Source organism: Epinephelus lanceolatus, chromosome 6 (genome assembly GCF_041903045.1).
Source record: "Epinephelus lanceolatus isolate andai-2023 chromosome 6, ASM4190304v1, whole genome shotgun sequence".
Taxonomy (NCBI): Eukaryota; Metazoa; Chordata; class Actinopteri; order Perciformes; family Serranidae; genus Epinephelus; species Epinephelus lanceolatus.
The window spans coordinates 24,893,007-24,912,975 of record NC_135739.1 but is presented as its reverse complement, the minus strand read 5'-3'; the positions used below and the strand labels follow the sequence as shown (position 1 = coordinate 24,912,975).

Sequence of the window (19,969 nt, the reverse complement as noted above, 5' to 3'; positions counted from 1 at the left end):
TCTTCTCATCATTTCCTTCCTCCCTTCTCCCCTCTTCAGTTGACCCCCAGCTCCTTTACTTCCTCTCTGACCCACCACAGCTAAAAAAAGAGAGTGAAAACTTAAAAATCCTCTTTAAACTGATTTAAAAAATCACTCCTTTCCCCTTGTTAGTCCTCATCCTCACTGTCCTGTGCACTTTTTCTCACCCCACCAGCTCTGCTCACAGCTTGTTCCAGTTGTGTGTAAAAGCCTGCCTTCTTCCTTTTTCTGTTGGAAGAGGACCACACATCCTCTCATTCCTTCCTCCTTCACTTTCTTTTCCCCCCCCTTCCAGACCACTGGTCCCTGCCTTCCTACCCTCCTTCTTCCTCTCCTCCCCCTCCTTCCCCTCATCTCCAGACCCTCCCTCTCTTCCGTTTCTTACTTCCACTTCCTTTCTTACCCATCCTTCCTGCCTCTCTCTGTCACCTGCTATCCCCTACTCCTACTTCAGCAGCAGCAACATATTCGAGGGGCCAGGAACAACAACAACATCTTCCCGCTTCAGCGCTTTCAAAGACTCACCCAGGCTGAATAGGACCAGGAACTTGAGGCAGACAAACTCCCGTTGGTCCAGCTGCAGGGAGCGTAGCTTGGCCACCAGCTCCTGGGCATGACTCAACAGGTTGTTGAGGGTGGCTCCCGCCTGTGACGCAATCACTGCATAGTCCACCTGGAATAAGCAGGGAGAGAGGGATGTAAAGAGATGCTCTGATGGCTGAAAAAACATGGATTAAAGGCACCCTGTGGAGTTTTTCTTTGATTCATGGATGTTAAAATTGAATATCCAGATTGCTATAGCTTCTTAGCCAGCTAAATAAATAACTCAGCATGTTTAGATGCAGCAGACTTAATAGATATTAGCCTCTTCTCTTACTTTTGGGCCTTTTGTCTGACTTTGGATTTTTGTTAGTCTTTTGGTTGCTTATCTCTGCCCATTACATGGTTATCTTAACCAGTAAATCCAAAACCCTACTGTGCAAAAATGATTGACAACTTTACAACACACGACTGTACCCTGAACACATCACCGCCATGAGCTTCATGTATTGATTTTTTTCATCCCAGTACCTGCTCTACTGAGCTCTCAACACAGAGTCAAAAGCTTTGGTCTGTCTGTCAGAGTGTGAGACAGTGGTGGACGTGTAAGAGAAGCTGCGGGGAATGGGTTTTTGCAGTTTAACAGTTTTTTATGACAACATGCTGTGGGCGTATGGAGAGAGCATGGGAGTTCACCTCCAACTGAGTAGACCTGCCAGATTTGACTTTCTCTTCTCTCTGTGCTCCGCTATACAGCAAGGAAACCAATGCATGCCGAGACACGACAAAAGATAGATAGATAGATAGATAGATAGATAGATAGATAGATAGATAGATAGACTTCCAATAAACCCATTTTTCTTGGGTCTGACCCATCTGTCCACACACGCACACACACAAACACATTCCTTTCAAACACTCCGGGTGCATATTTGCAGCCGCAGCACATTTGTCTCGACAGCACACACACACACAGTCCTTAGCTGCCACTCAAAGCAAGCAGGACCATATTAAATTTTTATATTTATTGACAATTCATTACCATAATTGACTGTGCTAGGGTTTTCAGGGTAAGGTAGATGTCGGCGTGCGCAGTTCCTAAAGCTCAGGGAGGCAGAGGGTCCCTGCGAGCCTCCATTTGCAATTAAAAACACCCCTGGATTTGGAATTTATTTATCGTGTAAATAGGATGATTGGAGCCTGTTTTTCATCTGTCTGAAGAAAGGAAGGGTCGGAGTAAAGTAAACGTTAACAATACATCATGTTTTCTCCTCTCTCCCGTCTCCTCCTCTTTCCTTTCTCTTCTACCGCACTACTGTACCTCTCTCCCGATTTATCCTTAACTCCTTTGTCCCTCTCTTTTTTGTTCTTCCCACATTCGAGACGGTTAAGAGTTATGACTCGGTGAAAAGCAGACACTGCCCCCCTTCCAAGGTGTCAATCAATTTACATAAAATCAACTGTGCATGAAATAACTTCATTGAAGGATTGGACTGTTGATGGTGATGCCTTGGGTTATTGCCTTCTAGCCTTAAGTAAAAAGAGAGAGGAAAAAACGCTATAATGTCACTATAGCAGACTTAGCACTAACCCTGGTGACCTGCGTATCAGTCAATCAATCAATACTACTTTATTATCCCTCCTGGAGAGACAGAGTAAATATATGAGTAAACCTTCGAATCTTAACCCATCATGAATACGATGAACAATCTTAGCAGAACATTAAAGATGGATATGGAAGATGAGATGGGTTTGATGGGTAGAGGGCTTTGAAGTGCGTCGAAGACGGGGATGGAAAATGTACCTTGTTTGAAAGCACAGATATCTACGGCCAGCCGAGGAACTTCTGTTTTTGCATTTCTCCTTCATTTGAATTTCATGTACACCAGGAGCGTTGTGCCATCAAAACATCAGGATTTTCATACTGAAAAACTCGCTTGCCAAGCTGTGGGGCCTTGCTTAATCATTCAACAGTTCAGTCCAATCTTTGTCATTTCATGTTTGCATTCGTGCAAGTTATGCAGTGCGTTTGATCCTGTGACAGGGAAAAGAATAAGCCTCCTTTCTTCCACACAAAACTAAAAAAAAAACCCAAAACACTCATGGCCATTCCTCACTGCTGTTGGTGACATGACGACATGCAGCAGTTCAGAGAAAGATGGAAAAATATGAAAAAGACAGAAATTAGCAAGCGAGGAATGTAAGGATGATAGAAATAGACAGAAGACAGAAACTGAATAACAGGCTGTAACAGTAAATCTGCCGGTACCGTAGAGTTCTTTTCAAAGGGTAGTATGAGTGCAGCAAGTGACTGATTCAAAGCGAAAGAGTAGAAACATCTGTCCAGATTTCCATTTGTACAAATCGTCTGTCCTTAAGTCACATTTTGTATAAAAAGATCTGAAAAATGTGCCAACATGAGGACATTCAAGATGTTCCTGAAACAAACTTTATCAACTAAAACTTCTTTTACAATGTTACAGGCCTGATGCGCCTTGTTACTGAAACATGACAATGCACTCATCCCTTTTGTTACAGCACCTGTCTGTGTGGTTCAGCCACAGTCAGACAAAGACACAAATGTTGACACCCACAATAGCAGATGATAGACCAGGATGCAATGCAATGAGAATATACAAGGACTTTGTCTTAACAAGAAAATCTGTCCTATCTAATTTAGCGAAACATGACGTAGAAAATTATAAAGTTATTTAAAACTACATAGGGAAAATGAAAGAAATGTTTCTAAAAAAAAAAAAAGGGAATTTCTTTACAAATAACTCACTGACCATGACAGGGCAACAGTGACAACCATAGAAGCTTTCACTATAATTTTTTTCCACACTTCTCATTGGGCTGCCCACTAATAGTTGACCAAACGATAGTCAACCAGAAAGGTCATGAGTTGGAAAGATTTCATTGGTTGCTTAGTTGCAGAAAACAAAAACAAAAAACAACAACAAACCTTGTCAAAATAAATCAAAATATATGACTGTACCATGTGGGAATTTAATTTGAAAGGACAGACACAGGAAGTGGCCACACTCAGCAGTCAGCCAGGAGTCATGTTACAAACCAGTCACAGCCGATAAATATCGTTCTCCTCTTCCGTAAATATTCAGTCTGATGAATACAGAAAAGTTGATCATTTCAGTGCAGGGCTACCCAGAGCTTACATCTGTCCCATGGACAATAGGCCTAAGATGCGGCATGTGTACCGCCCCTAATTTCCAGGGCTGGTACCTGCGGTTATTACACAGGCTAGTTAATAACATGTCGGGCAGGAAATCCAAAGTGTGAGATCATTTTGAGAAGGTGAAGGACGAACCCAAGGTGATATGTAAACTCATCTTCATTGGTCGACTACAAACATGACGTATCATCTGAAACATGTCAGTAGCTACATGCCCATTAGCCACTTAGCACAATCATTACTGCTTTGCCGACAGCGTCATTAACAGGCGGCTCGCTCAGTGTGTGACGTGCACTTGTAGATAAAATATAGGCCTATATTAACGAAGGTTCATTAGTACGGTTTTGTATTTCTCTGTAATGTAGCACAGTGTCAACAATGTTACTTATTGAACTCAAACCATTGTGTTGCCCCGCTCAAAATATATAATTTAATAATCAAATTAATATCGTAAACATGCGCGCGACTAGTCGACTACTGGCCCTGAATGACGACTATTGGTCGACTAGGAAAATTCTAGTCAGGGGCAGCCCTACTTAATACTTAATAATATCCCATGAATCAATATCATGAGCATATTGTAACAATTAAGTTACTAGCACATTAAAGACCAATGTGGCCAAGAACTACGTGGTATTTTGTCTTACATAGTCATTATGTGATTGGTTATGTGTGTGTGTGTGTGTGTGTGTGTGTAGCATTTGCTTTGGGTAATGCTGCTACTGTGTTCTAAATATCCCTGGTGTTATCGCTCTGCTGTCACCCCTGGCCAGGCAGAGAATAATAGGAAATAATGAACTGTTTCAGAGCCTCACACACACACACCCACTCACACACACACATTTTCCCTATTGCCCCCAACACACACACACCAGCTGTTCATTAACCAAAGTATGCAAACGAAACTGCCGCCCTGCGCCTCCCCTGATTATCAGCCCCTCCTCCCCTTACTGCTCTCGTCTCCTCATACTGCTCTCATCATCTCCTCCTCGATCCCTCCTCATTTCATCTCCTTCTCTTTCCCTTCATGTCACCTACCACCTTTATTTTCTCCTCCTGACCTCTCTAGTTTGCCCTTACTTATCTTCTGTCTCATTTTTGTCATTTGCTTCTTCTCCATGTTGTCTCTCTTAATGTCAGCACCTCCTTACCTTCTTCCCGTCGTCTGTATCACCACCTTCTTTTTCTCTTCTTCTCCTTCCTCACTCCTCTCTCCCTTTGAGCCTTCCTTCTTTCTTCCTTCTCTTTTCTCAACAGACCTCTTTTTCTCCTCTCAGCCACGTTGTCTGGTTCTCTGTCCTCCATCTCTGCTCTGATTTCCTCCTTTTCACTCCCTGTCTTTACCCCTTCGTCCCTTTAACCTTTGCCTCAATCAGTTTCTATCACCCCTACTTCTCTCCTCTCCATTATTTCCCTTTCCTCCTACCCTTATTGTGGATACTACTTTAACTCTGTCCTCCTACCTTATTTCACCCACTCTCCACCACCTGTTACCCCAATATGTCTCCTTCTCTTTGGCTCTTCCTCTGTCCTTTTCTGTCTTTTTTCTCTTCACCTGTTCATGTGCATATTGGCATGATGGACTTAAAGGAGCTGTATGCAACATTCAGAATATCAATATGGCAGCAAACAACTACGTAAAGATAAAATGGAGTAATGGCATCCTGAGCAGAGAATGAAGTCACGCTCCCTCTGTGTGTGTTGTAATCAGTGTGGTAGCCATGCCGGCCACACATGCATGTTAGCGCATGTCATTTCCTGTGAGTGTATTCCACTGGCTAGCTTTAACTGCTGCTCCGCACTATGCTTATATGGTGGTTGCAACTGATATGCAGGCTTTGTAATGTCGGAAGCTTACCTCCACCCTCCAGTGTCTGAAATTACCCTTTTATTACCTGTCACTGTGGGAGGCAAGTATTTTTTTTTGTATTCCACAAACTCGCTAAATGAGTGGCTGCGTATAGTATGTATGTGCACATCTTTTTAGTTACGACAAAGTGCCAGATGGCCTGACGATTGGCCACTGCCAACAATGTGCCTTCATTTGACAGGTGCTGGGTGCTAATTTCAGAGCGTGCAATCAGCATTGTTAGCTGCTAGCCGCCAGCTCAGCCATGTTGAGAACCATGTGCAAGCAATCCCGCCCCAGACTCTGAATCACATGTTGCAAACACCTTGTTAAAGCCAAGTAGATATTTCTTATAGTACTCCCACTATGATAGTACTATTTACCACAGCTTGAACGACTCACCACTGGTAGCACCACTGCTTATTTATCTATTCTTCTAATCCACCCTCGACCTTGTCTTCATTCAGAATCACGGTGTTAAAGCAGGGCTTCCCTGTATACAGTGCAGTTGCCTTGCTACAATATTTATACCAGCATCTATTGTTGTAAAACATTTTGTTGAAGAGCAATGTTTTGGAGAGCCGGCCAATCTATAATTTATGACTTCTCATCTCACTGACAGCCATGCCACTGGTCAGAGGCATATTCATGATGAGCACTCTCATGTCTTTGTGTGTGCATGAGATTATGAAAATCCCTTAACGCTGAAGGAGATCTCCCTGCATGCCTGTGTGTTTACTGTTTGACAGTGTGTTTTGTGAGTGTGTGTATGAATCAAAAAGCAGAATCACAGTATCCTGATGCTTTGAGGACCTCCATTTGGGCCTCAGGCATCAGCTCCCACCAGGTTCCTTAAGGGCCCCGGTAAAACAAAATACACACAGTTAGCCACATTCTTTATCTGTTCGCCCACTCACTATGCTGCAACATGCATAACAGAGAGTTTTTTTTATTCGCTGGTGCAGTCTTCATGTACTGAGAGAAAAAATGCTAAATTGATTATTCTGGTGACATTAGTATATATCAATAAGCATAATCTATTTTTAATGAAGCAGGGACTCATGTGTGGCTGAGTGATCAATATGGCTTTAAGGGAGATGTTGAGGTGTTGCAGAGTCCTTTGGGGAGCGAGTGATGCGTGGTTGGCAGCGTTTTAGAAGAAAAATAAAAGGGTAGAGGGAGCTGGAAGTCTTTCGGTTGGGGTTTAACCAACTCACCTGCTGGCCAGTGACCAATAGGATGGAGCCCTCCTTGGCGTGCATCACCTGCCGGAAAACGTGGTCGAGGATGAGGAGTTCGCTCCAGCAGTTCTGCAGCAGCTTCATCTGGTCGTCCACCTGGTGAGAAATAAACACATCAGGGTAACTACTTAACTCGTGGGAGTTAGAACAAACAAAACAATGAAAGCTCATGAAGAGATCAACATGGTGTGCATCCAGCTGCACAAATATAAACTACAAATGTCCGTGAAAATGTCATTCTACCATTGCTACGTGCCCTTTGATAGATTACACTTCACACAAACACAGGATAAAAACCAAATGGTTGTGGTGGCACCGTGTCAGCCTCGGCAGCTTGTAAATATCACAGGCAGCTGTTTGCAGGGTAAGCTTGCTCACAGGTCAATCAGTTGTGCACCTCTGGCATTATTTTTTCAACCTTACACAAAGCTCAAAAGTCCCCCTGTACACACTTGAAAGCTTTCTCATGTGAACCTTTCCACACTCAGTTAAGCACTTTGTTACGTGCCTGATTTAACAATGTTGCCAGGTTTATCTGTTTGCCTATTGCCAGCCATTTCTGAGTGATTCCACAGATGATAATGATTAAGTAGCCCCTTTTTTTTTCCTCCTGACTGCCAGCCGCTGGCTCCCAGGGACCTGCCAGGTGAGCTCGGGAAGCTCAGGCAGGTCAATCGGTAGTTCTGTACACCAAAACAACCCCCTCCATTGTAACTGTTAGTCTCTTCCCATGCCTGGCTGTGTTAATCATTACTCCACATAGCCAAACGCAGACAAAAAGGGCCACATTGAGCAAGAAGGAATGAGGAAAATGTATGAGAGGCTCATTCTTCCTCCTCCTCCACCCCCCCCCCCCCCCCCCCCCCCCCTCCCTTTTTCCTATCAACAAACATTGTCCTCTTTGTGGTATCATTGGAAATAATGTGTCTTTTTGGGCACACTGCGGTTTTGCAGTTGGATGTGAACTGCTTTGTTACTCTGAGTCTGTGAGAACGGTCTGTGATGTTCATTGCCAATGTCAACCACAACTTGTAGTGTGAAGAATGTGGATCGATGGTATAAAAAAAAAAAGTCTGCGATGCAGGCAGGTGCAGCCTGAACACTGCTGAAAGGAATTTCTTTTTGTGCTGTCTGGAAATTGCAAAGTGAAGTGTTTGTTGAAATCTCTGATGACCTTAGGTGAAAATCTGATGTCAACAACTGTAGCCCCGCCAACAAAGGCCAAACACTTTATTACCTTGTATGACATGGCAGTGGCTGTGGCCAAATCTGAAGTCTATTGCTTATTGATTAGAATTGTTATGACTGGTGTTTGGGGGCTGGTGTCAAACAATGTCTGTTTGCCTTTCAGACAGACATAACATGGCAAAGCCAAAGAAAACAGCACCAGTAGGACATGAACACTTGGGCTGCCTGACTATAGTTGTCTCTGGGTTATAACTTGCTAGATTTATGTTGTATGAATGCGGTATGCAGAAACCAACCATATTACCCAGACAGGGATTCTGCAATAATAATTAAGTTTGCTTTGCTCCTGACCTCATTAAAATCCAATATGTAGAAACATGATACCCATAGTTTTAGATTTCAGGGGGGAAACAGAGGACATGAACCCTCAATATTTAGAACATGTGCATTTGTCCCACCTCAATTTAAACATGAAAGTAGCAGAGAATTAAAATTCACAAAATTAATTTTCACAAAATGAAAGACATTTGCACTGTAAACAGATGCAGAAAAGGCAAAAAATGGTGCATACAAATTCACCAGGATGCATAAAATTAATTTTTTATGCTCAAAACAACTTTATGATTTTTATGTGATATGGGTGATAGGTGAAATAAATAAGTTTGCCAAAACTTTATTTACAGACAAAGAAAAGAGGCAGGGGGAGAGCTGCATTGTAAAAAAGTTCTGTCAATCAATTTATCACAGATAAACAGCAAATAAAAATGTATTGTACTTATCAGAGACCCCACTACTCACATTTTTCTGAAACATGTTGTGAGATAAAAATAATTTTATAAGCAAGTTCATGAAAAGTCATGAAGAATCGAGGTGATTAAACAATGTTAAAAATGTCTGTTGTTAAATTATTAGGGTTAATTTGAAGCAGTACCAATGTTTAGTGGCTCATTATGCCTCTATCATGCCTACACTGACAAAAATTGTTCATAAAATATAGCAGATAAATAGTAGAGTGAATTATGCAGCAAATAAAATCCAAAAGTATCCAGTCTTTAATGTCTTATATCTCCCATATGTCTGTTTTAAGTGAAAGTCAAATGACAAAATACAACAAAGCCTCTGTGACCTTTTGCAACATTTTTTTGATAGCCACATAGACTCTTTTTGTCTCCCTGCTCCTCCGTCCTATACATCTTTTTTTGTGGTCGCTCTCTGCACTCAAGCATAGAATGAAAAAATTCAAATGCCTTCATTAAAACCATCAGAGTGCAAGAAACGCAGTCAAAGGAGGGACCTCTCTATACTGTGCCCCAATCCTCTTCTCTTCATTTCTCCCCATACCCTGGAAGCACGTGTAACAGTGTGTGTGTGTGTGTGAGGACGGATGGGTACATGTAAGGCCCAGCCTCTTCAAAGGACCCCCCTGCATGTCAGTGGTGCTGGCAAGTGTCAGGGTCCTCATCAAAGGGCTGTCCTCACTCTGCCTGCCTGGAAGCTCTTCTCTGACAAGAGGCCTGGGTCATCAAAGGGGGACAGCTCAGAGGGGATGACGGCGGGTGATAGCAGCCAAGACGAGGGCTGGGGACACCCGCCTGGAAATGGGGGGCCTGGTGACAGACAGACAGGCGTGAGGGCGGGCCAGAGGTTGGGGTTCAGTTCGCTGACCTTTTAAGTGCCAGCGACACGAGCTGTTTCCCTGACAAGCTCTTCCTTTGCTCTGTCAAATGAGCAACGTTCATGGCGCCTGATCTTACAAGATCTGCTGCCTGCTCGCTTAGATAATATGAACTTTCTGACATGGATTGGACGGGGCACTTTGTCTTGTGTTTTCATGCAAGCAGGTCCTGAATGCTATCTCTGTGCAGCCAATACAGTCAGTAAAACACTGGCTGATTTTCATTTTGATTTATTCCCACTATGACACTACAAAGTTCACATGAGCAGTCTGATCAACTCACAAGGAGCAATAAAACAGCTGATTTATTCAGTCGGTTAATTTTTATCTTGCCACATGCTTGTGGAAAGTTTAGATAACTGCCAGTTTATTGTTTCCAGTGATGTCAACTCAGTAGGAAACAAACTTGTTGTGTTGCTATTCCTTGACTGTTTTTCACTTCCCTACTTTGCTTAGGCTTATTTCAGTGTCTTATTTCTTATCTTTTTTAATGTTGGCTTAACTGATTGTATTGGAAATATCATGACTTACTTATTTGTAATTTCAAAATATGACAGTATGCTGAATACTAGGCACTTGTTTATGTCTTCTACCCGCTCACTAATAGCACACAGATCTGGACATTGCTCGCCATTTCTCAAAGTCGTTTTTTTTAAGTAGCATCTGTGATTTTGTTAATTAAAGCCCTTGCATAGCTTGACAAGCTATTGCACTCCCCCGTACTTCTGTAGTTATACTGTGTGCACACGCTCATCTACACCATTCTTGTGTACAGACTGCAAAAGGGTTGATAGGATAGGATGATACATGGTCCAGATTGTTTTGTTTTTGTTTGTTCATTAAAGGGTTAGTGACAATATTTATCACCATCTATAAGTAAACACTTCTATATACGTCACTGGAAGGATCAGTCAAATTAAGGAGAATACGTTATCAAAGCTATACTTTGTAAAGAAAATCATGCTACAGTTGTCATGTGGATCTGATGTATTAGAGCACCTCTACTGCCTTGAAGAGAAGAAATTTTTTTTGACAGAGTCCAAACTCAAATTTCCCCAATTGCTTTGCTTGGCGATATTCAATTTGCCAAATAGAAAACTTTAGAAATATAATTCTGTATGTGACTTACTTTGAAAGGAAGGCATTTCTTTTTTTGGATAATATTGGATTTTATCTCATATTTTAATTCACAGGAGTAGCATGCTCAAGGTTACGAAAATGGTAGGTTATATCCAATGCTGCTAAATACTTTTCATAGCCTCTTTGTAGTCTTTGTATGCTCACTGCAAACCAACCAAATGCGGTGCAGATTCATATAATTCTTTCTCTTTCTTGAACTACAGGCCATAGTCTTGCTCGTGAAATGCTTACCTATGAAAAAAATCTTTCTCTGAAATAGTTCATTGAGTTGAGGTCAGTTGGCCATGGCTCAGTGTAAAAATGACACATAATCGTTTTGTGGTTTGAAACCATAATTCTGCATTTGGAGTGAAAATGTACCAGTTTAGTTTCACAGCATTAATTCACAGAAGAATTTGCAGCAACATAAGAGAACAGTTTTTCTACCTTTGTGTCTACGTTACACATTTAGACAATCCCAAGTCTCTACCTTGGATGCAGCAAAACTCATTACAAGGATTTAGCTTCTAAGGGTCATGCCGACGCAGAAATTGCACTCCCAAGAAATTGCTTCAAAATCCACATTTAAGGCTTTTTCAAGGTGTGATCTATTTAATATTTTAATATCATCACCAGTGTTTGGTTAAAGAAATGAGAGAAATTCCAAGCAGGAACTTCTACTTGCAGCAGCCAGCAATGAAAAATACATATCCTCCAAGAAACCAATTTAACACCTTTATGATCGTTCAGGCGAGTGGGATCAATGCCAGGATCAATCGCTTAGCCCATAGCTTTTGTTCAAAACCACTGGCTGAGATTAATGGGATTTTCCAGAGAGAGAGGTAGAAAAAGAAAGAGAGCGTGGGTGAGAGGGGGAATGAAAGTGCCAGACAGGGAATGAGAGAATGAGAAAAGACTTGGGGGAAATTGAGAAAATAAAACATAGTGATTAAGAGCAGATATTCCCTCCATTTCTGGGTAAATGTAAATTAATTGGAAATGGAGCATTCAGATGCTCGCTGACAAAAGTAATGTTTATTCATAGCCCCCTGCTAAGAGTAGAGCAATTATCATGGTGTGTTGAGTCAAAACAGGCCAATGTAGTAGAATCTTTCCCCCCTTTCTTGTGGCCGGGTTTTGGTCTAGTGCCACGAGCATTGTTAAGCTTCGTACGGTACGGCGGGCTTTAACGAGAGTACACAGCTGGATCTGATTTTAATAAGTAGTTCCATTTTTGATGTGGCCTAATGAACAGATTAATGGAATCTCCTTCTGTGGAGCCTTAATGAATGGAGAGAAGCATGCTATTTTTTTAACACAGGGGGGAGAACACACACACACACACACACACACACACACACACACAAACAGACCACGAGTTTATCTGCCTCAAACGACTTGTACATAAACAATAGCTGTGCTTGTATCTTTCCGTCTCTCTCTGCTGGACAAGAATCAATGCTGTCTCCGAGTACTACAGGTGAGGTTTGAAGCTGACATCAATGCCTGTGCGTCTCTAGCAGCCATCCTTTGGTGCAGTCCTGTCTTGGCATCTGTTCGCCTTGAGCCAAACAGGCCCCATATTCACCTGGGAACAGGCATTAATTCACCTAGAACAGCGCCTGTTGTTCTCAGAGTGTTGCGAACACTTAATTATGTCGTGCTCGAATGTACTGTAGCTCGTTTCCAGTTTATAGTTTGGTAATTTAATTGAGGAGAGTCTCAGTGTGGGGTTCCATTGCAAACAATAGGATTTTGTTCAACTAATTGGTCATCAATGTATCAGAAATCATGGAGTGGTTGCTATTTTCCTTCCGAAAGCACACGCAGCCCTGCTGACCTGAGCTCAAATCTTACCATCAGTCTGTTTCAGTCCACCAGTCTGTTTATCTCTTTAGTACCGTTCCTATTGTCTTAACAAAGACCAAATTACAAGGGAGGCAAACAAAACAGGTCACCATCGACCCGTGAAACAGCAAATACCACTTGAATCCCACTGTAAATCATTGCTGGCAGCCGTAACTTTTTAAAAGCCACAAATAGAGTTACATCCATCAGAAAAAACAACACAGTGAGTGACAAAATCCCCAGGATGTTCCAGTTATGTGACCTGCTGCTAGGGGAGAGGTTAGCTTTAGGTGTCCATGTTCCAAACTATGTCCGGCTCTTCTCCGTACGCTGCAGAGGCGGATGAGAGTAAAAAAATCATTACCCCCAGCCCCCCACTTCCCAAACTAGCTCTTGTTTATCGTGGCATACAGTTCATGTGGGCCTCGATCCTGCAGCTGGCGGGGTGATAAGAATTCTGGGAAAATGAGCAGGTGGCAGGTGGCGCTGCTGGTCGAGGGAGAGGGGGCGTGAGGAGAGGAATGATAATACTAGAGATAATATAGTGAGCAACTAAACTCACTTTGTCAGCAGACAAGGCTGAAGATTGGAGCCACATGAAGTCATTCACTAGCTTTACACCAGTTGGTTACCGGCCATTTTCAGTGAGGGTGTAGCTAAAGATCCAGCTCTACTGGTGCATGCACAATGTGAATAAAGCAGGAATCCATTAATTCCCTTTAGAGCTGAGCAGCCAGGGCAACTTGACTAAAGTATGTGGACATACAAAACAAAAAAAACAACAACAAAAAACTTCTTATTCTCCGAAAAATGTGACGTTATTTTATGAATCAAAGGAATGTGATTTCAATGGCAAATAAAAGATAGCCAAAGCTTTGTCTTGCTACTTATGTATAACGGTACATAGTACAGAAGAGAATTAGAGCTAAGCAGAAGAAGAGGAGGAAGATCGTTTTTATTTTGCATTTCGAAAATGAAGTTAAAATGTCAAGAATGAAGTTAAACTTTAAGTATTAGTGCCAGGCATTTGAAAAAAAAAAAATCAGAGGAGGAAGATCTGTTTTATTCTATTGTCAGAATAGAGCTGAATTGAGAGTATATGTTATATCACAAGACACCATTTTGAAAATAAAGTTGCAATGTCTATAACAAAGTCGGCTCTTCCAGGCCACGAAATGGTGTCTTGTGATATAACATATACTCTCTGTGTGGCAAGCAACATCGTATACCCGTCTGTCCATTACCAGATATTTCAGTTTGCACAAATGCGGCCATCTCTTCTAAGTTTGTGTGTTTTTGTGGCACAATCTTGTCAAGCTGTAATACTTAATAGTGCACTGTGTTCTTGTGTTAAAAGAGAAGTGATTGTCTTGTTACTTAGAACAAAGAAATACTTTGCACTTCTATTTCCAAACAGGTGCGTAGGAGAGGGATGGGCAGAACACAACTTTTAGTAAAAAAATCCCGCACAGTATCTAACTTGCAAAAATAATGATTTTAATGCTGCAATATTTTGGTGACTAGACCTTAATCAGGCAAAAAAATGTTTTCTTGTTACTAAAACCAATACTGAAGAACAATTTCATCAGTTTGTCTACACAAGACATTTTGTAGAGGTAGCTATAGGTATGTGCTAATGATAGTAGTTTGATTTATCTTCAAAAGTTTGACTTAAATCTTAATATCTCAAGTTTATTTTCAGCATTTATACTTTGTTCTTAAAATGCAAAAAATAAATTAAAAACATACAAAAACCTTCCTCCTCTCATTTTTCCCCCAAGCACGGCCCTAATACTCCTACGTAACATGTTGGTATATATGTAGATGAATATAGATGAACTTGGACAATGGGTAATGTACATCCTTCATTACATGTAGGTTGGTAGGGGTAAAACTTTGCATTTGTACCATCAAGTTTTCATGTTATGGTTGTTACACAGAGGGGCGAGTTCAAAGAAATAGTGGATGTTTTTGTTTGTATGTAAAAGGAAAAAGGATGAAATACACCCACTTAACAACAACTCTTCTTTTCTTGTTGCCTTTTACTGACTTTCACCAGGTCAGATAGACATTCACCTAATACACACATTTTAAAATATATATTCAGTAGTATTTAAGATATTTTTATTAGATTTGACCAACAGTGAGAAAGAAGCCAGTTCTCAGGTACCTCTCTCTATGACCCACATTGATCGTTAGCCAACATGGACCCAAAACTAAAATCAGAAACAAAACATAAGGCATTCAAAGATGCATTAATGCTTATCTGCCTATAAGACAATAAGCTCTCAGACTTAACATCAGCGTGATACTACTCCCTCTGATTTGCACTGTGAGTGTATGCTATATCTCCATGTATGTGACACTGTATGTATATCACTGTGGACATGCACATCAGCATCTCATGTCACTGACACCTGTTTGTTGGCTGCATGTAGCTCTAATCCAACATATCAGATAGTGTGGAATGCCTGTGGGTTTATCTCCGACTGAGGGCACAGAAACTTTAGACTGTTATTATGTCCCTAAACAGCCGTGGAGATGCCTCAGGTCATGTGTGAGCTCAGAAAATATCCCTATTGTCACAAGAAGGCCTTGCATCTGCAGAAAAGTCTTCTTCCAACTCTGGAGTCTTTTGTGGGGAAAGTAGAATGTGTTTTGCTCCTTGCAATGTAAAGTTTTAGTCTGTTTCTAAAGCTCATTTCAAAAACACCTGGATGTATAACCCAGTCATTCCGCTATATGTCAATCACCGCGCTCCCAAAGCTTCAATACATATTCGCTGAGGAAACAATCCGACAATACTTCCTCCCACAGAAGACATCTTAGCATACAGTTGCTAGTAAAGTGTAGCAATTGTGTCGAAGAAAGTTTCTTTCTGCTGATGAATTTCCAAATTATTTTTGTAAGGGCGTTCACTGGAAAGCATTAGGCAAGTTGTTTTGAAAGAGTCTAAGCGTGTCAATGCATATGAACTCACTGTGTGTTAGACTGAGAGCAGAAACCTCTTTGTAAGAGTAAATGAATGCCGTCTTGTGTGTGTGTGTGTGTGTGTGTGTGTGTGTGTGTCAGAAAGAATGCTAGTGTGCCCACATCTGATCGATACTGCCGCGGCACTGAGATTGATCGGTTCCCACGGTGACTGCATTAACAGACTTGGGAGGCTGACCTCTGACCCTGAGAACACTCTGCTTTCGATTGGCCGTGCACTCTCCCTCTCCTCACCTTCATATCTTCTCATCCGTCTACACATCCTGACATTCTTCTTCATGTCCCAGGCTTGTGGTAGAAAGAGTGATTGGACATGCCCTGATTCTCTCCTTGCCCCCCTCATCCGTCCTTTCATCCTATGCAGCATCCTTTTGTCTAGATACTTTGTGAGACGAGAGGAAACGAGACATGGGCCTAATAAGGTCTTCCTGCTCTGCCTGAGCCTCAGTGATACTAGGCCACTGCAGACACAGGAAATGTATTATCCGACTATGGTATCAGACCAGTGTGCTTAACAAATATGCAAATAGATAATAAATAAATAACAAAGATGCAGAAGCTACAACAGCTGTTGCAGCTACAAATAATGTATCACGGCACGTAAGGTTAAGTTGTTAGCTTAAAATGCAGACACATACACACACACACACACATCTGTGAGAATCCACAAGAAGCGGCACTACATTCATGAGGAAAACAAAGTATCTCTGTGGGTCTGTGTGCTGCAGCAGGAAGAACATCTTGTTTTCTCAAGGTCGCTGACGATGGCAACAAACCCTCTCCTCTGTCTGATATTAGCACAGAGATTTGAGGATGAACCAAGCACGCCCAAACTTTCCTATTCTGTTTTTACTTGATGCATAAGCATATGAAAGATAGGAAAATCAATAAGGCAAGAGAACGGACCAGAGAGAGAGGCCAGGCATGAATTTCAATTGATACCTTTTCATGCATGCAATGTTTATTGTTGTCTGCTGGTCTGTTTACCAGATATGTACAAACTCCAAACTTTCTAGGTAACGTCTGCCAGGTTTTTATTATAATCATATATTATATGTGCGAGAAGGTGTATCTCAATCCTGGTGGTACGCCGTCAGTTGGGATCAACTCGTGGGTGAGGCAGAACATGAAAGAGAACTCCAGAAAACAAAATGAGGTTATGAGAAAGAAATGTATGTACCGCTGCCTCATTTATGGAGAAAGTTAATCCATGAGTGCATGGCTTAGAGGAGAAGGAGTTTTTCTTTTTTCTTTTTCAGAGCTATTGTTTTCAGGATACCTCAGAAGTGGACTACCTACACCCCCAACACGCACACACACACACGTGAAATCTCAGGGCTTAGAGCTAAGAAGCTATCAACTAATTATCAAAAACAGAGAGGCCCTAATCAATTATTCACATGAACATTAGACCACTAATACACATGCAGCCCAGGGAATGGCATCTCCCAAAAGTAACCCTTCCTCCTCTTTTACTCCAACACACACACACACAAACACACACATACACACAAACGGATGCAATTATGTCAAGACCTGGATACGTACACAGAGACTCGTGCATACAAATGCTTGACAGTAACATCCATACCTGCATACTTACACACACATCCACGTGCAGCCTCCTGCTCCCTTCCCTTCCCGCCACTCCACTCTCCTCTTTGCAGACGGAGAAAATGCATGCCATCCAAATGTAAAATGAGTTAGGCAAGTAGACTGAGACTGTCTATAAGGTTCCTGGCTGGGAGGTGCTGATCATAGAACTCCTATTGATCCATCAACACCCCCTCCCCGCTACAGACTCCCCAAGCACGCACAAACACACACACACACACACACACACCCAGAGCTTAATCTACCAGGCGATTCCTGGGCATTAAGCCCCAGCCATTGAATTTTCATGCCGTGCAATCATTATTTGAGTTAATGCTGCAATTTATGACTTGGTGTTTGTGTGCTGAGTGTGAAAGGCAGGTGGAGGGGATGCAATATAAGGGGGTGAGGAGGTGAGTGTGTGTGTGTGTGTGTTGGTTAAAAGTGGGGTTTTCATTCACTTAATTATACGGTCATGACTGTCAGATTGTGAGTGAGAAAGGAGATTTATCAGCATGCACGTATGTACACGTGTGTGAGTGTGTACAGTTGGGTGTGTCTGTGTGACTTTCATTGACAGATAGTGGGAAATGAGCCCATAATCTTCGTCTGGCTGCCTGTCCTTTAAGAGGAAGCGAAGACAAGGAGAGGAGACAAAGAGGACAGGCTAAAGGCTTCCCCCTTTTGTATTATTTAGAACAGTCGAGACAGTCCTCTCTCACACACACACACACGCACACACAGTTACACACTTATATACCCACTTAAACACATATATGCAGTATACCTTAATACAGCTTAGACAGCCAAAGCTGTTTTAAAATGCAGAGACTGATGCAGTGGTGCTTTCTGTCTGAGAAGGCGGGAGACACAGATTCCCATTAGCGTTTGACGCGCTGGGACGGGTGTGCTTTTTTTTTCTGACAGGGGGTTGTGAGGGGGTTTAGGTGGTGGGCTTTTAGAGCAGACAGCTGTGAATCCACATCCAAATGTGGCACAGCTCCAGAGATCACTGGGATCACAGCCCTTGATGCACAAATTAAATATCTGAATTAGCTAATTGAGCATTTCCGGAGGTCCTGTGATATGTAAACAGTCGAAGTACAAGGAAAGACGAGGCATCAAAACCACAACGCCGCAGAACAGATGGAGCCCCGCTTCTCCCTGAAGTGCATCTCCAGGCCTCGTCTGACAGAAACTGCCACGAATGCATCTGTATTAGGAGAAACACGTCTCTCTATAGCACTGCTGTGGCAGTATGAGGCCTAGTGGTGCTGCCGCTGATGGGAAGTACAGTGCAACATGTGGCGTATAAAGTATTGGCCTGAGGGAAGGTTAGACTGCGGCTTGCCACCTGAAAACCTTGTCTTTTTTGGTTTCTGTTCAGCATCTCTGGTTCATTTCTTGAAGTTTAACGGTGTTGTCGACACTCAGCTCAGCAAGTCCCCCTTCAGCATATTTGGTTTATTGCTCGTCATTGTTTCAGCTTGCTTGAAAAGCCTCTTTTCATCCCCTACTGAGCGGGCGCAATCCTTAAAGAACGCAAGACTGTAGTGCCTATTATTAGTGCCATGCCTTTATTTCACGTGTATGGAATCATTTATCCGTGGCTCGTGCCAGGTTTGCAGTTATGGCACTTTGGGAGAAATGGAGAAAGAGATTGAGAGGTGAAGAGGGAATGGTGTGAGAGTCATAAAAAGTCCTGATGTAGTGTAAAAGAATAAGGAGCGCAAGAGCAAAATTAAAACCAGTGAAGAAAGGAACGCTTAAAGTAGGATAGGGAACAGGTGTCTTTGTCCTACTTTGCCGGCGGGGCTGAAGCCATTTTCTCAGCTGGGTCGTTGTTTGGCGTGCGTCCCCCATGAAATTTCTCGCTCGCTCGTCGTCACAACACAACCACAATGTCTAGTGTTACTCCTGTGCACTGCATGCATCAGTCATCGCTGTGCAAATTCAATCACCCGCCTTCCCGGTTGAATATAAATACCCCTCCACTCTTTAAGTGTAAAACTAGAAGGCAAGCTGTCGACTGTGCTCCACCACTGTCTTGTCTATTGTCTTTCGGACCCCGACACCCCCCCCCCCACCCCCAAAGCTTCCCCACTCCCTGTCCAGAATAGACAAGCCGTAAATAAGCATCAAAAATAGACATTGGGGGACAACTGTTGACAGCTCGGTGACGAAAGCGGCAGACACAGGCACAACCTCTAGGCAGGCTGGATTACACGCAGATAATTGAGGCCACGCAACATCGGAACATAAGAAGCTGGGGGCTCTTTGTGGGGGTTTTTTTGTTACTTACTTGAAAAGCCAGTTGAAGCATTGTGTTTCAGAGAGCAGTTTGAGGGACAAAATCTTTGTCTGAAGACTGCTGTTCAGTGTCCCTTAAGATACACAAGATACTGTTAAACATTAATTACCTTATATGTCTAATGAAGTCATTGTTTTTTTACTGTTCCTCACTAAACCTGGCTATAATTTTATAATATAGCTATGTGAATATGTGAAAAGATGTCACCACTAATTGGATGCCCTTTCTGCAGCCATTTTTGCTTTGATACTTCCCAAATTGTCTCATTTACAAAGACGAAATGCAGGCTGGCTAAAACAAGAAGACAAATTAGCTGACAGGTTTGCATAGTTTTGTGTGGTGAGTTTAGTTTAGGGGTTGAGGGTCGGTGTGAGGCTGCAGCAGCCACACCTCAGCCCCT

At 42.3% G+C, this 19,969-nt stretch overlaps 1 protein-coding gene across 2 annotated transcripts in view; it reads right to left on the bottom strand.

The window, feature by feature from the left end:
* nr5a2 (nuclear receptor subfamily 5, group A, member 2) overlaps positions 1 to 19,969 on the bottom strand; it is a 72,755-nt gene that overhangs the window by 25,151 nt on the left and 27,635 nt on the right. For both annotated transcript variants that reach the window (XM_078168845.1, XM_078168846.1), the window contains exons 5-6: positions 6,821 to 6,940; positions 547 to 694 (exon numbers count right to left, since the gene is read on the bottom strand). In XM_078168845.1, coding sequence (XP_078024971.1) covers positions 547 to 694; positions 6,821 to 6,940 — 268 coding nt within the window. The remainder of the gene's footprint in view (positions 1 to 546; positions 695 to 6,820; positions 6,941 to 19,969) is intronic.